This window comes from Paramacrobiotus metropolitanus, unplaced genomic scaffold, assembly GCF_019649055.1.
Source record: "Paramacrobiotus metropolitanus isolate TYO unplaced genomic scaffold, Prichtersi_v1.0 Parri_scaffold0000194, whole genome shotgun sequence".
Taxonomy (NCBI): domain Eukaryota; kingdom Metazoa; phylum Tardigrada; class Eutardigrada; order Parachela; family Macrobiotidae; genus Paramacrobiotus; species Paramacrobiotus metropolitanus.
Window position 1 is genome coordinate 103,167 of NW_026570414.1, and position 20,128 is coordinate 123,294.

Here is a 20,128-nt window from a genome sequence, read left to right on the forward strand (position 1 = left end):
CAGATTTGCGTTATCACCGTGGATCCGCTATCCGGAGACGACGGAACATGGCGATACGAACACCGATGTGGATTCGTGTACCGCTACATTAAAACCCCACAACGTCATGGATTCGAGCAAGTTGAACAATACCCGCGCTACTTCAACCCGTACCGCTTCTTCACCACCGACTTTCCCTTTTATCGTGGTCAGATCAAATGGGACGGCAGCTACACCGCCGAAAGCCGTGCCGCAAAGATTAGAGCACAGTTACTTGAAGATGACCAGCTGTTCTACGCAATCGGAGACAACGGAGATCAGACGTTACCATTTGTGGAATTACCCGAAGTTGCCGTTGGAAAACATTAACCGCGATGTTGCTTCAATTATGACAGCATTTGGCGTTGAAGGATATACCGAAGAGGAAATTAACCAGTATCATTCACCTACCGTCCGGGACAAAGATAAAGAAATCTATGACCTACGACAGGAATTGGATCAGCTCCGTCAGCGAATGAACCGTATGCGCGATTCCGACCGGCGCACTCACTGAGCATCATACCGGAAAACGATCGCAGAATCCCGATCGTCTGCTTGAAAATTAACCTTCGCGTGGAAGATTAAACTTGGGATCCACCACGCCGTACAGTATTAGCATCAGCGTTATTCTCTATTTTTTCATTTTTAATTTCTTGATGAGACACGTATATCTCATCGCTACCGTCCGGGATGTAACGATAGAAAATCTTAGTACCGCCAGTTGGGATTGTTAATTGCTTTTCTACATCAGTTATTGGTTCATTCGTTCCTTGTCTTCCTCATTAAGATCATGTGATCAGCATCTCATTGTCTTACCGCTTTACCGCTACAATCTCGATGCTCTTAACTTTTACTTTGGCGCACTAGAATCATTCTTGGATTTGCTCCTTGCCAGCTAGCTAACCTTGCTTTTGCCTTCTTGCCCTGTGTACTTGCTAATAAGAATCTTGCCGTGACTGCCGTGTCTTGCGTTTGTTGTTTGTAAACACTTCGAGATGAATCATCTCATCTCCCACACAGTAGTTGTGTAATTGCCACCTTACTTCCGGTCAGCATCGCTGCTGATCGTGCCAGCCTTTTGATTGTCAGTTAGCCTTAACAGCCGCTACATCGTGGTACGGTGGATTAACCATCCCACTAGAACAGCAGTTTAACCGGCTGCTGTACTTCCGGTTTGTAATTGCCAGGTCATCGCTGCTGATCGTGCCAGCCTTTTGATTGTCAGTTAGCCTTAACAGCCGCTACATCGTGGTACGGTGGATTAACCATCCCACTAGAACAGCAGTTTAACCGGCTGCTGTTGCAGTATATATGAGGACAAATGACAATACTAACGTAGTAATAAAGGTCACAGTCAAAAATGCATACTCATAGTAAAAATTAATAAAATGCCCCGTTCATGACATTTTTGAAATGACAAATTGTGGTAAAAATATTCGAACCAATTTACTACTTTATACCAAATTTCTAGCAATTTTTCCAGCAGATTGTTTTTTTACCTTTAGCTTCCACGTTCTAAGTAGCCCTCCCGTCCAAGGGAGTTAAATTCGCCTATGCTATGTTACGTGCTGCTTCTGACACTGAATGAGTGACATCATTTTTATGACAGTATCAGACGGCACTCCCAACAAAACAGACAGCAAAACTCGATTTTGTTGGGGTTGTAACGCTTAATTCAATATTTAATAACGTTTAGGTAGGTGCCGGTGGAAATCGGAATTATGAAACCGGGTTACATGTACGGCTTCATAGTTCACAGGGAGTAGGCGCGTGTGGGATCTCGCGTGTGCTGTTACTAAATTAACTTGTACTACTCCCTACGGCGGCGAAACTCAGCGCAGTCTGTTGGTATGTACTCTACTCATACACTGTTTGCTGCAATACGGTGACTTTTTGAACTGAGCTGCAGTTTTAACGAGAAGGAACAGCACCGCACAAATGGCACAGATGACGGTGACTTTTTAAACTGAGCTGCAGTTGTAACGAGAAGGAACAGCACCGCACAGATGGCGCAAACTGTAAACCCCAGCCCGATCCGAAGGCATGATTTCGAACGAGATCGTGTAGCACGACAACTCTATGACCTTCATTTCGCTGACCGACAACTTGATGACCGACGTGTTGCTGACTAACACAACTTTCTGACCGACATCTTGCAGAAACTAATTTGCTGAACGACAGCTTACTTGTCGGTCAGCGAAATGTCGGTAATCGACAACTCGCTGACCGACAACTTGTAGAAGACGAAAAATTGCTGACCGACAATTTGCTGACCAGTTCAACGCATATTAGCGATATTTACGCGAAAACTGGAATCTTCGCTGGTTTCATAAAAAGGAAGCAATACTATGACAGTTATAAGTGAATTATAACTTTTTGCCATTTATTACGCGGTATTAAGTTCACGAGTATGTTATTGTTTCAGCCAATAACAATTATTTATTAAAAACTTTTAGAAATGTTTTGATAATTACACCGGTTTCTTAGGTTTCTTAGGATTTGATGGGTAACAAACTACTTGCCGCTGCTAACAGCACAGTTCTGCAACTTCACCATGAAGCACCCGCCCTGGACGGACGCCTGGTACCCGGTGCTCACATTGCGCAGTAAATTTGGGGTCAGCGAGTTGTCGGTATTTCCATTAGACGTCGGTCAGTAAAATGTCGGTCAACAATTTAGCAAGTCGTCGGGTAAACATTCTGTCAGTCAACAAAATATCGTCAGCAAATCGTCGGTGTCAGCGAACTGTCGTTCAGCGATTTTTTGTTTCAACAAACTGTCGGGTCAACATTTGTCGGTCAGCAAATAGTCGTCAGCAAGTTGTCGGTCAGCAAGATGACCGTCAGCGAGTTGTCGGTGTGCCGACGCATAGCGCAAACGGATACAGATTTAGAGCAAACAGCGGATCGCTTTGCGAATTTCAAAAACTGATGAATTCAAACTGGCTATAACTAAACTGGCTTTATTCAAAACGCTTCATTCTTCATACTTTACTTTTAACGTTTTTGGTATCAAAAATCTTCCCAAATGCTTCTTCGCCTTTTGACGCTTTGACTGCCATATCTTATAAACCACGCCCTGTTATAACAGATCTTTCATCCAGAACCAGATCTTGTTAAAACAGGATCTGGTGGTGGAATGGATTCTGCGAGCCAGTGCGTCAGAAGATGAAGAAAAATTTAAGAAGATTTTTACACCTAAAAAGTTGCCGCGGGTGTTGGCTGAATAAAGTTATAGCCATTTTCAATTAAACAGTTTCTGGAATTCGCTAGGCGATCCGCTGGATGCTCGAAATCTGTATCCGTTTGTGCTCGCGAAACGATTGTTTGCTTCAGGATCGGGCAGGTGGATGACTGGAGCATTACAGGGAGGGTGTGTAACACGACAATGAATTCCGCTTCTATATACTTACAGTATTATTCGCAGTATATAGCTGTGCATAAATGGTGCACGTACTTTGATAAGCTAATACGGAATGCCAGTAAAGGTGTTTTGGTTACAGTGCTTGAACTGCAGTCTGTATTGATACTTACTAGATTTCGAAATTAATGCTAAGCAATAGCAGTGCGCACAAGCTTGTGAAACCGAAGTACTGAGCGTCTACCCAGCGCTACTCGTACAACGATACCATAATAGTTATGACTGTTAATATTAATTTTTGCTGTAAACCAAATCACCTTGAAATATCTCTTAATGTGTGATGTTGTGAATTAACACCACTTATATTCCACACGAATTATCCGACATATTGCACTAGAAAAATATTCCATGGAGTAAGCTATATTATCCGCCCTATCTGCACAAGAAACACCAAAGCGAATTCTGCCAATTGTTATGGGTATTACAGCTATTTGTATTATGAACCGAAAAACTGTCGTACTGATTGTGTCTTTAATTGCGTACTGTACTGACCGGAATTTGCCATTCGCTCATGCTGTAAAATTACCACGCCTTCGTTCTGGAAAAGACGGCTTGGGCTCATCTGCTGTTTTGGATGTGTCTGAACCTAAATCCTGTTGGTTGTATCGCGATGAGTTTTTTCCTAATAGAGCCTTCCGTGATAGGGTCATCACAGGTACGTACTATATACTATATAGTGACGGAATTCTTTCGGCAAAATCAAGAGCGGGATTTATTAATTGACGAAGTTTTTTTGCAAGCAGACGGAGGTGTATGCGTGCGCGACAGTGAACTTTGGGATGGTTGTGAGCGATTTGGACTGAATCATACCAAATTCAATGTAAAATGTGAAATCTGTAATGTCCGTTCACACTCGTGCTGTTATGGCACTAGCACCGACAGTGCATTACCGGAGATTTTTAAAGCCCATGCTCTTGAAGGTACAGTACATCCGTGTTTATGTCCATTGTAAATTAAGGATTTCCGAAAAGGTCAAAGACCGCGAACTACACAAATTTATCAAGACCTAATTCCACAAAATAAATGATTTTGTGCAATTAGGTCTTAATAATTTTAAAATATTAAAATTATTGTAAATGCTTGAACAGCCAAAGATATCCGTTTTGTACGACTTTTACTCAAACTATATCATTGGGGTATATCCAGAGCCGCCGGAGACCTGCTGCGTATCTAAACCAACTCCCCCATCGACAACTCCTACACCACCATCAAGAACTACTCCACGAACACCGCATACGGTGACACCACCATCTGGTACGACCGAGACGATAACGCTCACTCCAGGCACGCCCACAATGACCCCTAATGCCACGACGACGCCAACGCCCTCTACCACGTCTTCCACTGATACGACCACCACATCCATGACGCAGACTAGCACATCGACCACCCCGAACCATACAACGACGAGTGGGACACTCACTCCACCAACAAGGTCGTCGACCACATCGCGGTGGCCCACGACGACTCCTCCCACGCCAAACACGACCGTGACACCACCGAACCCTCCAACCAACACGACGATGACACCACCGCCGCCACCAGCGCCACCCTGTAATACGACCTCCACCACCACTTCGACTCCGCCCAACACCACGACAACAGCCACTCCACCACCCGTGACGGTACCAACGGGCTCGACCACACCGTCGTTACCACCAACCACCGGGACCGATACAAACCCACCACCTAGCCGCACTTCGACACCGTCGATTCCAAGCACCACCGGAACGGAGACATATCCGCCACCTAGCAGTACTAAGACACCGCCAACTGAAAGTACCACCGGAACGGGAACGTATCCTCCTCCCATTAACACCACGACACCCCCGGTTCCATCAACCACCGGGACAGGGACATATCCGCCACCCAGCCGCACAACTACACCGTCGATTCCGTCTACCACCGGGACGTTAACATATCCGCCTGCTTCCAGTACCACCACACCGCCGACTCCCAGTACCACCGGAACTGGGACATATCCACCACCTGAAAACACCACGACACCGTCGATTCCGTCTACCACCGGGACGTTAACATATCCGCCTCCTTCCAGTACCACCACATGGCCAACTCCCAGTACCACCGGAACAGGGACATATCCACCACCCTCCAACACAACCACACCTTCCCTACCACCCACTACCGGAACGGGGACATATCCATCACCCAGCAGTACCACGACACCGTCGATTCCGTCTACCACCGGAACAGGAACATATCCACCGCCTATCCCCACTACGACTCCATCGGTTTCCACTACCACTGGAACGGTGACATACACGCCACCAACGGTAACGTTTACGCCAAATAGCACCACGTGGTACACAACCACGCCGACCGATGTTCCTCCAGTCAGTACGCCAAACATAACCGTTAAGCCGTGCAATGACACCCCTCCGAATCCTCCTTTGCCGCTGTTCCCCAGTTGTGGTAGGTCGTTGGATCCGACGTACAATCCCGCAGTCGGCTGTTTTATTGTGGACATCGGACACTACATTTCGCCATCCTGTGACCCAGACCCGCTCCTGGACACCTTTAACAGCCAGGGCTACTCATCGCGATGGAGAAAAACCGTGGGGTTCCCTGCCGGCGTGATTATCAACGCCACTATGGTGTTGACGGTTTCCAGCGGTGTATTGTATGTCTCATGATGCCGTTTCCGCTAAGTTCGGCTTTCATGCATGAACGGTTACACGGTTATAAACTGTGCTTTCTACATAACTAACGCTTTCCTGTGGTACAGGCGTGACCCGAAAACGCGCAAGGCCGAGCCTAATCTTGGAGTGAGGGTTGCTGATTCCCCAATGGACCCCAAGGCGCAGTACAGCGCGGTTAAAAGAATCTTTTTTCAAGATGACGACCAGCTGCGCACAACCAACCGCTACCCCGATCGTCTATTGGTCCTGCTGGAGCTCGAACAGCCTCTCAATATGCAGCGGGCCTGCCCGGTGTGCTTCTCCGATAGGCGGCAGGATATACCTCTCTCAGATGCCAGTTACTATCGGGACCACGCCTACACCGGAAAGTGTGAACTGTACGGGTACATCGGCTGGTCGTGGAAGGACACACAATTTTTAAGTTATGAGAGTGTTCCACAAGCACCCTGGGATATCCGTTCTTGCATCGATAAACATACGGAACTCACGCAGCCTCTGCATGCCCGCTACCTCCACGGGCCCTCCCTGACGGGATTTTGCGCCGGTGGATCCACACGAAGCACGGGGTGTATGGTAAGGGAAGCATCTATGTTTCTTCACTGGCACATTGCATTAATTTGATTATTTCTGCCATATGCTGATGCACTGTTTATTTGCTTTTCAGTATGGAACTGGAGCGCCGTTGTAAGTACCGTAATGATAGCGCTTCATTGTAATAAGAATACAAAATCGTAAATCATAATAATAATATAATATCGAACCCGTCGACTGTCGAGTATCAGTACTATCGACCATAGCGATACATACGTAATAATGTACCGCAGGATAAGAAATAGCCGAAATTAGCCAGTCGGTCCGCAGTTCAAAATATTTAAATCATGATAAAATCTGCAACCCGGAACACGTACGCATACGCCCTCAGTACTGGGACTAAACAGAGAAGTGCATGTATGCGCGATATGCATTATAACGAAGCATTTACCTTTTTTCCAAGAGGAAGAAATTAACCGGTCGCCCAACGTACGACACGCTACTCACTAATTTTGTTCCCGAAATTACGTCTCCTTAAGCGAGAATATTGCACTCTCACAATTCTACGTAATTGTGAGTACATACTATTTTCGAAACTATGCAATAAAATTTAATTTTGTAATGCTGATGTGAAAAAGAGATGTGTTTTAGGATGTGTCGGGATAACGCAACAGCTACACCCCGATTGGTTGGTCTTCAGGTCGATGCGGGATGCTGGAGTAAGGTCACCTTGATTTCGCATATTATACAGTTCATGTTAGATTTTATAATATCGATTAGTCAATCTATTGCACTAGCAAGGGCTCGGAATATCGTAAATATGTATGTGTTGCCTGTGTTTTGCAGCGAACGAAGAATATGGAACAATCGTCGAAGATGTTATCGATACGCCAACCTTGGGCTGGATACAAATGGTCACTGACGGCATTGCTCCCAGCGTTCCCAAGCGACCGTGCGGAGATACCGGATAACAGGGATGCTAAGAACAGCAATCATTCGGGGTGCCTGTCAAAACTTAAACATTAGTACCTTGTGTCAGTACTGTCTTTGGTTTAAGCTAGCACATCGGCATCGTAATGCGAGGGACTTTTTAGCAGGAGCACGTTACTGGTTTATGTTCTTGAACTTATAGCTAAATTTTACTAATTATAGGTTAGTTAGTAGCGCTGGTTTTCTGGTAAGTATTTTAAAATGTCGATGCACACGTTTCGTGAACTTGTTTCTTCTCAACAAACTGTAATACAGTATCTCAGCAATCTGTTACTGGAAGCTTTCTTGGTGATACACAGAGAAACTTTCGACTCTGATACGAAGTCCTTAAACAGTAAGAAATAATTAATTTTATGTGTTTTACTATTATGGTAGTCCAGGTTTTCCCGAAATACTATTTTGTTATTTTGTATGTAACGGAAATGCATAGCAACAACAAGCGAATTATCAGACGAAGGAAGCTCTGCGTTCAACATTGTGGCTGGAGCAAGTTTAAGTACGTACTGTTCGTACCGTATGTATACGTCAGACATCTAATTATGCATATGACCTTTATATCATTAGCTAAGTATGTTATTCCTCTTCTTATCTTGAATACAATAGTACAATAGTAGCAATACCATAGTGCACGATCTGCCTCATTTTCTTTGGATTACAAAGCACAACAAGCTGCAAAATATTTTTTTGTTTATTACCTTCGAAACAGAAAAACTTTTCTGTTCGTTTCCCTGAATATTTCATTATGTTGGTGGACAACGCAAACAACGCCCTCCGCGATGCAAATGCGAGACTGGATTGCTAATTCTGCCTGCGACAGTGCTGCCGTGGTTCGTCACTTTTGGCAAGTATAGGCTTGACACCATGAGCTAACGCTATATCTACTGTAAGAGGAAATGAACTGTATTTATGCTCGCCGCATAAAGCGGAGGTCTACATTCTCTTGTAAATTACTCGTAGAAACGAGTCACCAAATGCATTTGCTGGCACAAGAAACTCTACCCTTTCGTGCAGTTTATTACGGTAGACAATGGGCAGTGACTGCCTACCATCATTTGCCGTTCCAAAACCAATGCCGACATTTTTCTGTGTCCACTGACTGCCCCCTGTATCTTTCCTTGCCTTTATTCGGAACGCATACGCTGCATTTTTTTAATCGCATGTCAGGCGCTTACTGCGGACGCAGTAAAGGCAAACCTGACTGGTTTCAGTTTTCAGATGATTTTCGAACATAACTGCGTCTTTTGCGGGTACCTGAGCGGACGCTTTGTCGGCGTCCTCTTTATTGCGATGAAGAGTTCATGTGTTGGTCCCGTATCCACCGCCATTTCTAGTTTTCCGCTCCTGCAATTCTGCTTTACGTTCACACGATAGTTGCATGGTTTAAATCAGCGCATTATCTTTATTTGCTCATGCACATTTAGCCATCCCATAAATCGACAGGTGTAAATTTTCAACTGAATTTCAGTAGTCCCCCGGAATCCGGATTGACTGATTAATATGATTGATTACTATGCGTATTAATTGAGTTTTCCACATAGTATATATGCGACACTTTTTTGAAGATTTGACACGGCACTGTGAAGGACGGGATCCCAGAGATGAGTGGAACTGCCATGCCTGTGGTACGACATCGTTGGCTGAATGCTCCGACAATGGCGCCAGCAGTTCCGTAGGTGCTACACTGTATATGGCACGTCTATGAAGCAGGGTTAGGTGCACAAGACGACGGATGCCAGCGTGACCTTTTGCGGTACAGCGGTAGTAATACATTATTGCTTCGCGCACGGGTAAACACGGGCATAGGGTGCGTGTTCCGGTGACCTTTTTGAGTCCGCTGCGTACCTCAGATGCTGGCAGCGTGCACGAGAAACTGTCACGGGTTTTGGCTGCGTGTAAGGGTTCTACTTCACATTTTAAATGTTTAATGAATATTTTTGAAGTCCACTTTCTAACTTTGTATATTTCATAAATTTTGATCCACACTTTACTCAGCAATGGTTGATTTTCACCCGCTTTGGATATCTATTTGTCATATATACAAATCGCGCTATACGAGGACCGATGGTCGCTGTGACCATGCCCTGCCCGACTGGATGCGGTAACCACCCGTACTGTCTGTATGAGCCATGTGCGTCGATTGGTTTTGCGTTTGCGCCATGATGCTAGTAGCGTTGTGTCCTAAAGCTAAACCCGGCCGATCATGGAAGTCTGGTCTTGGCAGGATATGGTCACAATAATCGTTTCCACCGATCATGCGTACGTCTGCTTTAGAGATTTTTAGATTTTTAGTTTTAGTTTAGATTTTTAGTTTAGTTAGTGAGCTTTTGTCAACCCTGCCGGTGGCAGGAGGGAATGGTGTGATGTTCATGACTTCGAATGCGGCCATCCGGTGCCCTTGCATTATTTCCGGTTGCTATTTTACATCGAAAAAGCATTGCATAGATCTAATAAGATAAACAACAAAATTACAGTCATTACAGCAAAATTTTGTTTAATTTTCACTCCGTCCATTGTTCCCACTCCCAAGAATAGAGGCCGCATTTCCACGTTGAATCTCCAGCAATAGACTCTGGCGCAGGAATTCATGCGTACGGCATTCTCCTGTATGCTGTAGAATTCTCTTGTCCAACTCTCTGACAATGGCGATTGCCGATGGTCCCCAAGGGCCCATTGTCTCAAAAAGTAATCGGTCAACAAATGTATCGCCCTTCCAAATAAGAATAAAGGTGGAATTTTTTTTCCCGCTTGTACCACCGCTGATGCAGCGGTAAGCTTACTGTAATATCTGTCGACACACGTTACATCCCAAGCGAGGCATATCCCCAAGCGAAACGAGTATTTCCAATTTAAATATTGCCGTCTCCGGTTAAGCCCGTAAATAAACGTGTTGGCCATTGCGATAGCATCGAGGTATTCAGCGCTCATCTGCTTTTAACACAAATGCTTTGGGTTTGCGCAGTGCTTATAAAATACAAAGTGCTTTGGCTACAGCAGAATTAGTTGGATCACTCATAACCTTTGGCGATAGCGCCTGTACAGCCACTGTTAAGCATAATTTATAAATTATGACCTACTTATTATTCGTCAGCGTCTTATGGACCTTCGGCTGTCAAATCCCTGTCGCTGATTGACTCACAGGTTATCTGACAACATTATAACAGGTGAAGATGAGGCAAAGTCAGTGCAACCTGACAGCGGGATGTTTGACGTGATATTACGATCGCGCAGGTCAGTAACGGACAGCACGGAAGCCCAATGCCAGACACTAACCGTAGTGCCTCACAGACTGTCGGGGCAATATATGAAGGAGACGGGAACTGGGTGCTGGAGCAGGGCTGCGGACATGGTTTGGGCCAGACCAGTACCATACCGCCGGGATTCTTGCCCCCGTCCACGATCTGTAATATGGATTATCCATTTGATTCACAGCACACCTTTACCCACTGCTGCTACAAAGTATCTGTCAGTGAATATCGCTGCTACTGCCTCAATGAAGATACTACGGCAGACCAGATCACATCCACATACGCATGCAATTTCCGTGGATTGTACATTAATTTCCTGCAACTGGCCATCTACAAATTATATCAGGATCGACCAATCGGACAGTGGGTTAGTCAACGCTGGTGGTTTTGGGAACTGTTATAAAGCTGGTACAAGTAATTCGATTCTGAAGCCAACGTTGATCGCACAAACCACGCTGAAAGCCTTGTAAATTTCTTTTGCTGTTTTTCGAGTCTGAAATGTCGATCTGCAGTGACCGGTATGTGCTGCAGTTTAGTTTTATTCCCAGTCCAACGACCACCATAACGAGCACCATAACGAGCACAACAACGAGCAGCACAACGAGCAGTACGGCGAGTACTACGACGTGCATCGCAAAGAGCACCACAACGAGCACTACGACGACCACAACGATGAAACCATTAACCACAACTATAACAACTACTACTGCGATGGAAACCAGCACGATCACCACCGAACCAACGACAACCACCACGGCACGTTCACTACATCCACAATAACGCCTCCGACGACAAGCAAAGCATCAATCATGCCCTCCAGCACCAGGGCCGAACCAACGACAACCTCTACAACACCAACCACAATCGCCATGCCCACCATAGTGGTCACGTCAACAACCGCGGCGACTTCTACAGCGACGTTAACGCCAGAGTAAGCCAAACCTCGTGATATCGGCATCGAGTGGGTCATAGTTTATGTGTGTAAAAAGGTTTTATCGACCGAAGCGTAGCGAAGGTCTTCTATGTTCAGTGATAATGGAAATGTGGTGTCCGTCCGTCGGTCACCGCCACTAAATGCACACATGCGCAATTGCCTTTTCTATCGAATGAACACATGCGCCGTGGCCGTATATACTCCCACCTTACGTAACTGGCGGTATCCGTCGGTCGGTCACCACATATAAAATAGGAAGGGCCAGTGGCCGTTTATACTCACGGATATTACGAGCCGTGGTGTCATTTCTTAGGTACCGATGCCCTTTGGTGCCTTACTGTTAGCTGTATGTATGCAATGGTCAGTATTATCACCATGCACATATCAAATAATTTGGGAAAAATGCGAAAGTAGCAATATCAATGGCCAGAAATATATCAGTAGCCGTTCCGTAGTCCGACTAGGAGGCGGCTATTGCAAACTGCCGCATTTTTCGCAAATTTGCGTATTTCGCTAATTCTACTTTTGAATGCTGCACTTTAGCCGGTCGATGATAAAGCACTACCTGCCACCTGGTCTGGTGTATTGGTCGATATGCGATGTATTTTTTTCGGCGAAATAAAAGCAAGGCAAAATTAGACAAGTTGCCGCTTTTATTATACATACTACTGTAGATACACTTTTAAAACTGCTGCTTAACAATAGCCTCTGTTACTGGCACAGCCATCCGCTATGTCAAAAAACAGTTCTTCGTATTGTGGTCCAAGGATGCCGGCGTTAGGGGATTTTCAAAATTTGCCACTGAGACTGGGTGTAATGGCCTTCGAAAACTCTTTCCATACCGTCCCCTTTTACCAAGACCAGCCCGTCGTCAAAGAGCCAACCTTTGGCAAGAAAGGTGGAACACGAAGCGGAAATCATGGTTTCTGCAATAATCCATTACCTGTCTGCTGAATACCTAACCTGCCACAGCGTTCACAATGCATAACCAAGACGAAAAACAAAAACATTCATCGAAGATTAATCCTTATTTACTTATCCTTAATAATCCTTAATAATAGAAAAATTACTTCTGATTAAAATTATCGGTGCGAAATGAGAAGCATTGTTACCGAAAAGCTTACGATCGTGTGTGTGGCAATAAGTAGCCCATTGTTTGAGATCCGAAATGTGAGTCCAGCATGAATAACATTAATGCCACAGCTAAAACATTGGCCAGGCAAAATTTATGCAGTTTTAGGTACAACGAAGTGTTTAATCTGTACGGGCGGTTTTACCGGTTATAGATTTTTTATGTGCTTCGTCCACCTTAGTAAAGTGGATGTTACGAAGTACAGCGAAAATCTATAACGAGTAAAACCACCCGGCAATGCCAAACTTAGAAATGTCGTATTTGGCACTATTTACAGTACTTTAGCCTGCAGAGCTGCAGCAAAATTGTTAAGTCACCTTACTAATTTGCGGCAGCTCTGCAGGACACAAAGTACCGCAAATAGTTCTAAATCGAAAGTTGCAAAAATCGTATAATGGACGTATAGCGCAAGCGACGTGATTACATATCATATAATCATGCTACGTTTCGGTCATGCAGTGCCCGCCTAAAGCGAGTGCACTTTCCTAGTTACCATATTCCCAGATCTAATGCCTGCCGTAAAAGAAATAAGCATCCAAGGACGCTGTGGGTAAACTATAGCTGAAGTGATACTCTTGCCTTTTTCAGTACACCCGAAACATTACCCGGTGGGGCATTTCTTCTTCATTAACATTTCCTGTCGTAACGATCAATAAATGGTTACCCTGTTTTGCATTGTGGGGCAGAGGCGCCTGAATATCAAGTCCGAGACGCTGATTCAGCCAAGGCGCCCACATACGGTAAGGCGACTTCATGCTAACGCTGCCATCTTCTTTGTGGGAGCCGAAAATTCAATGAATATGACCTTTACAGTGCGATACAGTCTGCATACGAATGGCACGACTAAAGTACCAGGTACTTACAATAAGAATAAATAAATTGTTATCGTTCAATCCGCGACTGAACAATATAAATGCTTTAGTCAAACATCAGCGTGGAGCGGCGCCTAGCTTAACATCGATTGTTCTCATTTTTGCGCTGATTGCATGATTGCATAGAACATTCAGTTTTGTTGTTGAATTTGTTTTGAACAGGTTGCATTACCCCGGCGCTGTCAATTGGTATCTCCGTGGGCACTACGGTAAGACCGCTAAGATCGCTTGAAATCTATACACGATAAAGGTGATGCGTAATTAAGACATGCTTGTATGTTACAGCTGTTCGTTGTCGCCGTGATTGCCTTAACACACTGGTGCTATAAAAAAAGTTAAGATAACGACACTCGCAGCCGGATGGAGATGCCGTGCACATCAACGTTGTGGGCGTTTACCGGCCGCTGCCAAAATGGAACTTGATTACGTGGTCAACGTCACCAGGGAGGCAAAAGCGTATGCGCAGCCAGGAGGAAATTGTTGGTTTTACCTATGTTATGCATATTTCTTATTGTGTGTTTATATTTATTTTCTCGTTTACTTCCTTACAGATACGTGTAAAATTTTATTTGCAGTTATTTCTTTCTCTAATGCCGTATTTGATATTGTGAAGTGTGGACAGATTTTATTTGTCAGAAATAACAATCCTGTTTCCTTTTTGCGTTGTGAAGCACAACATCGCCCACCTGGCGTAGACATAAGAAAACTTTCTTTTGAACGTTTCTTTTTGGCCTAATAAAACTTTTGCAAGTCTAAAACTCTGGTTTAACGAATTGAATTATAGTGAGCAGAATAATCTTAAGTTTGTATCTATGTATTTACATTTCGAAAGGTCACCAACTGCGACTGGGATTTTCTTCCGTTTGCTACAGTACAATATCCAAATATTATTATTGAATTTAAATGACGTACAAGAAGGAACTGTGCCGATGCCGTGAAACAGCTGGAGACAGGTTTAATGCGCTGGCTGAAACACCTATCGCATTCAGACAAATCGGCAGTCGATTGTCGCAACCTCGATGCCATCCTTCGCGGCTGGCATGAGCTCAAACGGATAGGATTACATCGGTTCAGCAAGTAGGAACAGACACTTCAATTTTTGCTCTAGAGTTTCGGAAACCGTCATCTTGACGCTAGCACTGTAAGCAGAGCAATATCTGGTTAAATTATGATCCTAAAACAAATTAGGTTGTTTTGGCGAACAGGCTGAATCTGATTATTTTTTGATAAAATTGGCTCGGAACATAGGTTCGGTCTGCTAGGAGGATTTTCAGAAGGAAAACCTAAAAGGCTAAGACAGTGTATATGTTAAAAGGAAGTTACAGGTTTATTGCGAACCAGAGACTAGTCTGAAAAAGTAGACTCAGTAGAGTGTTATTTCTGCTAACGAGCCCTAGCAACAATAACAAAATCACGCCGTGAAGTGATTAAGTATTAGCTTTACCGTGAGTACTTCCATAGCCATTGCCTATTACGAATCCATATTATTATCATGTTCAATATGAATCAAAAATAATTAGTAATAATATTGACCTCTCCTTGGTTTGCAGTACAACAAAGTTCTTTTTTAAATAGCCAGGCACGGAAACTAGACACGGCCTGTTCACAAAAAAATTCCTTATGTCTGCGCCAAGTGGGCGATGTCGTGCTGCACGATTTAAAAGGGAGACTGGATTGTTATGTTTGCCTGCAGTAATCCTGCCGTGGTTCGTTATTCTGGGCAAGTAAGTATAGGCGTAGTTGAACGGGCTTATACAGATATTTATCTCATGCGCGACCAAAATCAATTTTTGTGTATTCGTGTCGCCATACAAACGTACGTCTGTCTTGGGTTTTTGTATAAACCTGGAACGCAACATATGTTTGTAAAACAGTGATTGATATATAAGTGTAACCTTGCGACAGCACAATCACTTTGCACAGCATCCTACAACAATTCATGATTTGCAGGTTTAGCCCGGCATTGTGAAGCGGGTTGTTCCCCTTCTCCCCAGGTCGAATGGAAGTGCGAAGTTTGCGGTACGCCGTCGACGGCAGCCTGCTCCGACGGGGGCGCCATCAGTTCGGTAAACCTTATTAACCGCCCTTAAACTATGAGTAATGATGCGGTGGAGTCAACCGCAATTTGCACGATCAGGTGTTTACGCTGATCATAGCAGCGTCCAGGCATTGTAAGAAGCAGGTTTCTTCAACACGACGGTACCGCCAATCTTTGGGAAGGTTTTTTTTCTTTGGAATATACTGTACCGGGACATGAGAAATATCGATGGTGTTAACCTTTGCAGTTTCCGTGCTTATGCGAAATGCATCGGCCGTCGCATCCGTTCTGAGACACAACGAAATTTTACAATGCTAACCATTCTTACAGATGATGATGAAAGGCAACTGCGATCTCGGTGCGGGATGTTTGACAAGATATTTTGACCGAGCAGGTCGGTAACGAGAAAATGCCAAACAACGCCGATTAACTTGGTCGGGTGGCTTTAATCGTAACGCCCCATATATCACGACCCACAATGTAGGAGATGGAAACTGGGTGCTGGAAAAGGGCTGCGGACGTGCGCTGAATGAGACCAGTACCACACCGCCGGGATTGTGGCCTTCGGCCAGCGTCTGTGATCCATATTATGTAAACTTCGACAAATTAGTTATTCCGACTCCCCTTTAAGTTCGACTATATATACTGTATTACGATTTCCGGCTAAGGTTAGCAACTGCTAGCTTGTTAGCTGCACTCGGTCCAACTGCTGTTTGAATTTTTATGGGTCGGTGTACATGGTGTACGTACTGACTTATGTCAATCAACAGAATAATTCGCAAAGCAGTTGGATCGAGTGCAGCTACTAACTTGTAATCTTGCACATTATGCTCATTATTATGAGCCATATACATGTATCAGGGCTTCCTGTTAGTTAGAACGTCTGAGAAACTGCAAGTGGTAGCGTAACCGCGAACAGTTTCCCAAAGACGGTTGTCCATGCTGCCAGCACTAACAAAATGCAAGATTTATCGCAGTATTCGAAATTAAAGGGCAGTCGGTTTTACTAATTTTTCGAAGTATGGCTCCTCCATCTGGAATAACTGCTGCTACAAAGTATCGGCCAGTGAATACCGCTGCTACTGCCAAGATGCGTATTCTTCTGATTGGAGATCGTGTACATACCCATGCAATCTGCAAGGATTATACAGTAATTTCCTCCAACTGGCCACCTACAAGATGTATCAGGATAAACCAATTGGAAAATGGGTTAGTAGTGGTCATAATGGTCAATCCTTGTAATATCTACCAGCTTGTAAAGCTGTCATCCAGAAATCACAGTTCTCGCATGAAATGATGAGTCCACTTGCATTCTTGCACAGCATTACCGCTGTTTTGAGCTGGCCTTTGCACGGCTGGTGGATAAAAGGTTGTTATACGACAGTTATGTAAAACGTAAATATAGTATGTTACTAATTCCGCTGTACGAGGACATTTGGGTGCTGTGAACATACCCTGCACGATTAGGCTGCGATGAACAGCTGGTTAGCCGTAGCTCGCAACGCTACAGTCTGAATGCAAACGGCTATAAATTTAGCCGGCTGTTCATCGCAGCCTAATCGTGCAGGGTATGTTCACAGCACCCAAATGTCCTCGTATACTATCAGTATTTAGTGGCTTCTTCATAGCTTATCCGTTCCAATCACGATTTTCCCCAAAGAACGCCCACACGTGGCATAAAAATTCACAGTTGATTTTGCTCTGGTTTAAAAGCGCTTCGCAAGCGCAGTAATTACCAGCGTGTGTGCAGCGATCTCCATCTATATAATATACTCTCTGTGTTGCAGTTTAGTTTTGAGCCGAGTCCCACGTCAACCACAACGACGACGACAACTACAACAACCACCACAACGACCACACCAACCACTACGACGACAACAACGACACCGACCACGACAACAACCACCACGCCTACGACAACGACCACGCCCACTACGACGACAACAACGACACCGACCACGACAACAACCACCACGCCAACGACAACGCCCACGACAACGACCGCGCCCACTACGACGACAACAACGACACCGACCACGACAACAACCACCACGCCAACGACAACGCCCACGACAACGACCGCGCCCCCTACGACGACAACAACGACACCGACCACGACAACAACCACCACGCCTACGACAACGACCACACCCACCACGACGACAACAACGACACCTACCACGACAACAACGACCACGCCCACTACAACAACCCCTACCACGACTACAACGCCCACTTCGACCACAACGCCCACGAGGACACTCACGCCCACTGCGACAACCACGACTATATATCAGCGACAACCAGCGACATCAATGCCGGAGTACGCAAAAAGTTTTTAGAACTGCCATACTATCGGGTTGTAATATAGGAGGGGATGTCAATAGCACATCCAGATCATCCCTGTACTTGCTGCCGGTTGGAGTATGACGTAGCGGCAGTACATATGGCTAAATCTTGCGCGGTGCATAAGCGCCATGTATAGCCACAACGTCGTACTCCAGTCGGCTGACGACAGCAAGTGCAGGGATTATTTAGATGCATTATTTACCTGATGGCATCCCCTCGTATATGTACCTTTCGTATCGATATTCGCAGGTCTTACGCCCGTCGTACAAGGAGGGATTAGCGCAACTTAAAACGTGACTGAGAAATTATTTTTTTACTGTGTCACCTTCGTTTTCAGAACCTCGGAAACAACACCCGGTGAGATGGTCCTCTGGCTTTTTAATCAACCTTTTGTTACGACTTATGACGACTGGTTAAACTGGTTAAACTCATTCGTCGTTGTGCAACGGATGCATGCTGTTTTCATTCCGTACTAGTCTTTGTACGCAGGTAAAACCGCCCAGAGCAGATATGAACATTTCGCTCCCACAACTGCGTAAGTTTTTCCCGGACAGTTCTTTAGCTGGGGCAGTAAAGTTTTTCATGTTGGAATCACATTTCGAATTTCAAAAAGTTTATGAGTTTCCTAAAGCAACACACACATGGCAACTTTTCAATAATGTTTCTCATTTCGCAAAAATCATTCTAACCAGAAGTAATTTTCCTTTTATAAGAACTGTTTTTCGACGAATATTTTGTTTCGTCATGGTGATGCATTGTCAACGCTGGCGGCAATTTAGGTGTTTATATGTTAAGGCATAATATTACAAGCCGAGCAGGGATGAATATGGGCTCACGATTAGTGGTAAATTTAATTCGTGTGAACTTTCACATGCATTGTAATGCAACTTTGTCAGAATAAAAATATTGTATTAAATTCGAATTCAGCGAGAGCAGTGGGAAAATTAGAGTAGTCATTTATGAAATTTGGCCTGTTAAAAGGACAGTCTGTGATACGTTTGCGGTTTACTTGTGTTAGGTTTCTTCGCTTCATCCATTTTAGGGATACCAATGGGGCATCGGGTTGATGTATTCAGTATTGGTAGAAACAGGTCGTTGAAATTCTTAATGCAGCTTTTAACTTTAGGTTAGGGACGTGTTCTCTGAGCAATAACCGGAAGCACAGTGGTCGTAAGACTCGTAACTACTGTATACTGTTGTCCCTGTCATTTTGCAGCGCCTTTTGCAGTGCACCACTATGCCCGTGGTTACAAAGCAGCCCATGTTAGCCCTATGGCATCCATGGTAACAAGTATTTGAGTGACCACTGGGCGTAACAAAATGAAGTTGACAAAGCGCCAACAGCCCAGGAACACTTCCTGTAGTCTAAAGATTCTGTTGCACTTTAAATCAGCAAAATCGAGTGATTACAAGCTGAGATCACTGGCCGGGAAAAAGAGGGGCCGAAATCCTGGCACATATAATTAGTATTCATATAACTAAACCTTAAGGTATTCCATCGAGCTTGCACTTTGTACGATGACGTCACGGTCGATGAAGCGCACTGTGCGAAAAGTGGTTAACCCCTGCGGCTTTTGTGTTTATAAAAACTTTCAAATTGGCCCAATCTGTTCATACTATGGCTCAAAAAATGCAGAAAAAAATTTGAAGTTTGGGAAGTGAAGGTTGACAAGTAAATAATGTCAGGAAAATGAGACGTTTACGATTAAAGTAAATCTTGTTTACCATGAAGGTCTATGAGGCAGTTTGCCATAGACCACTATGCTGACCAAAAATCAGTTCTTTTGATTAAAATTAAATTGTTTGATGCCTTTGTTTGACTGGTCAAATTTTAATTGTTTTGTTTTGTTTGGCTGATCTCGCTTCGTTTGATCACAAGTCAAAAATCGAAGATTTTCGATCAGCAGGGCAAACCACCACATAGACCTCTATGCTAATG

The 20,128-nt window shown here is 44.5% G+C and overlaps 3 protein-coding genes across 6 annotated transcripts; all 3 read left to right on the top strand.

Moving 5' to 3' along the window:
• The first annotated feature begins 3,614 nt into the window (after positions 1 to 3,614).
• On the top strand, positions 3,615 to 8,009 carry LOC129600761 (mucin-2-like). Its single transcript, XM_055499332.1, has 7 exons — positions 3,615 to 4,093; positions 4,182 to 4,358; positions 4,585 to 6,079; positions 6,185 to 6,671; positions 6,763 to 6,782; positions 7,281 to 7,348; positions 7,476 to 8,009. The coding sequence occupies exons 1-7, from the start codon at positions 3,853 to 3,855 to the stop codon at positions 7,598 to 7,600; spliced, it is 2,613 nt and encodes an 870-aa protein (XP_055355307.1). The 5' UTR covers positions 3,615 to 3,852; the 3' UTR covers positions 7,601 to 8,009.
• Positions 8,010 to 10,874: 2,865 nt separating this feature from the next.
• On the top strand, positions 10,875 to 14,459 carry LOC129600760 (myelin gene regulatory factor-like A). The gene is made up of 7 exons (XM_055499331.1): positions 10,875 to 11,231; positions 11,413 to 11,795; positions 13,519 to 13,538; positions 13,617 to 13,670; positions 13,744 to 13,785; positions 13,965 to 14,011; positions 14,088 to 14,459. The coding sequence occupies exons 1-7, from the start codon at positions 10,875 to 10,877 to the stop codon at positions 14,139 to 14,141; spliced, it is 957 nt and encodes a 318-aa protein (XP_055355306.1). The 3' UTR covers positions 14,142 to 14,459.
• Positions 14,460 to 15,276: 817 nt separating this feature from the next.
• On the top strand, positions 15,277 to 18,971 carry LOC129600763 (uncharacterized). Of its 4 annotated transcripts, none has more exons than XM_055499340.1 (7): positions 15,277 to 15,522; positions 15,753 to 15,868; positions 16,171 to 16,234; positions 16,325 to 16,431; positions 16,838 to 17,049; positions 17,628 to 18,163; positions 18,527 to 18,971. In XM_055499340.1, exons 1-7 carry the CDS (start codon positions 15,423 to 15,425, stop codon positions 18,604 to 18,606), a joined length of 1,215 nt encoding a protein of 404 aa, XP_055355315.1. In that variant the 5' UTR covers positions 15,277 to 15,422; the 3' UTR covers positions 18,607 to 18,971. The 4 variants fall into 4 exon arrangements, with proteins under 4 accessions (XP_055355315.1, XP_055355317.1, XP_055355316.1 ...); XM_055499342.1 differs by having other exon boundaries at positions 15,277 to 15,526; positions 15,753 to 15,821; positions 16,861 to 17,049; positions 18,527 to 18,967; XM_055499341.1 differs by having other exon boundaries at positions 15,277 to 15,526; positions 16,861 to 17,049; positions 18,527 to 18,962.
• Positions 18,972 to 20,128: the final 1,157 nt, after the last annotated feature.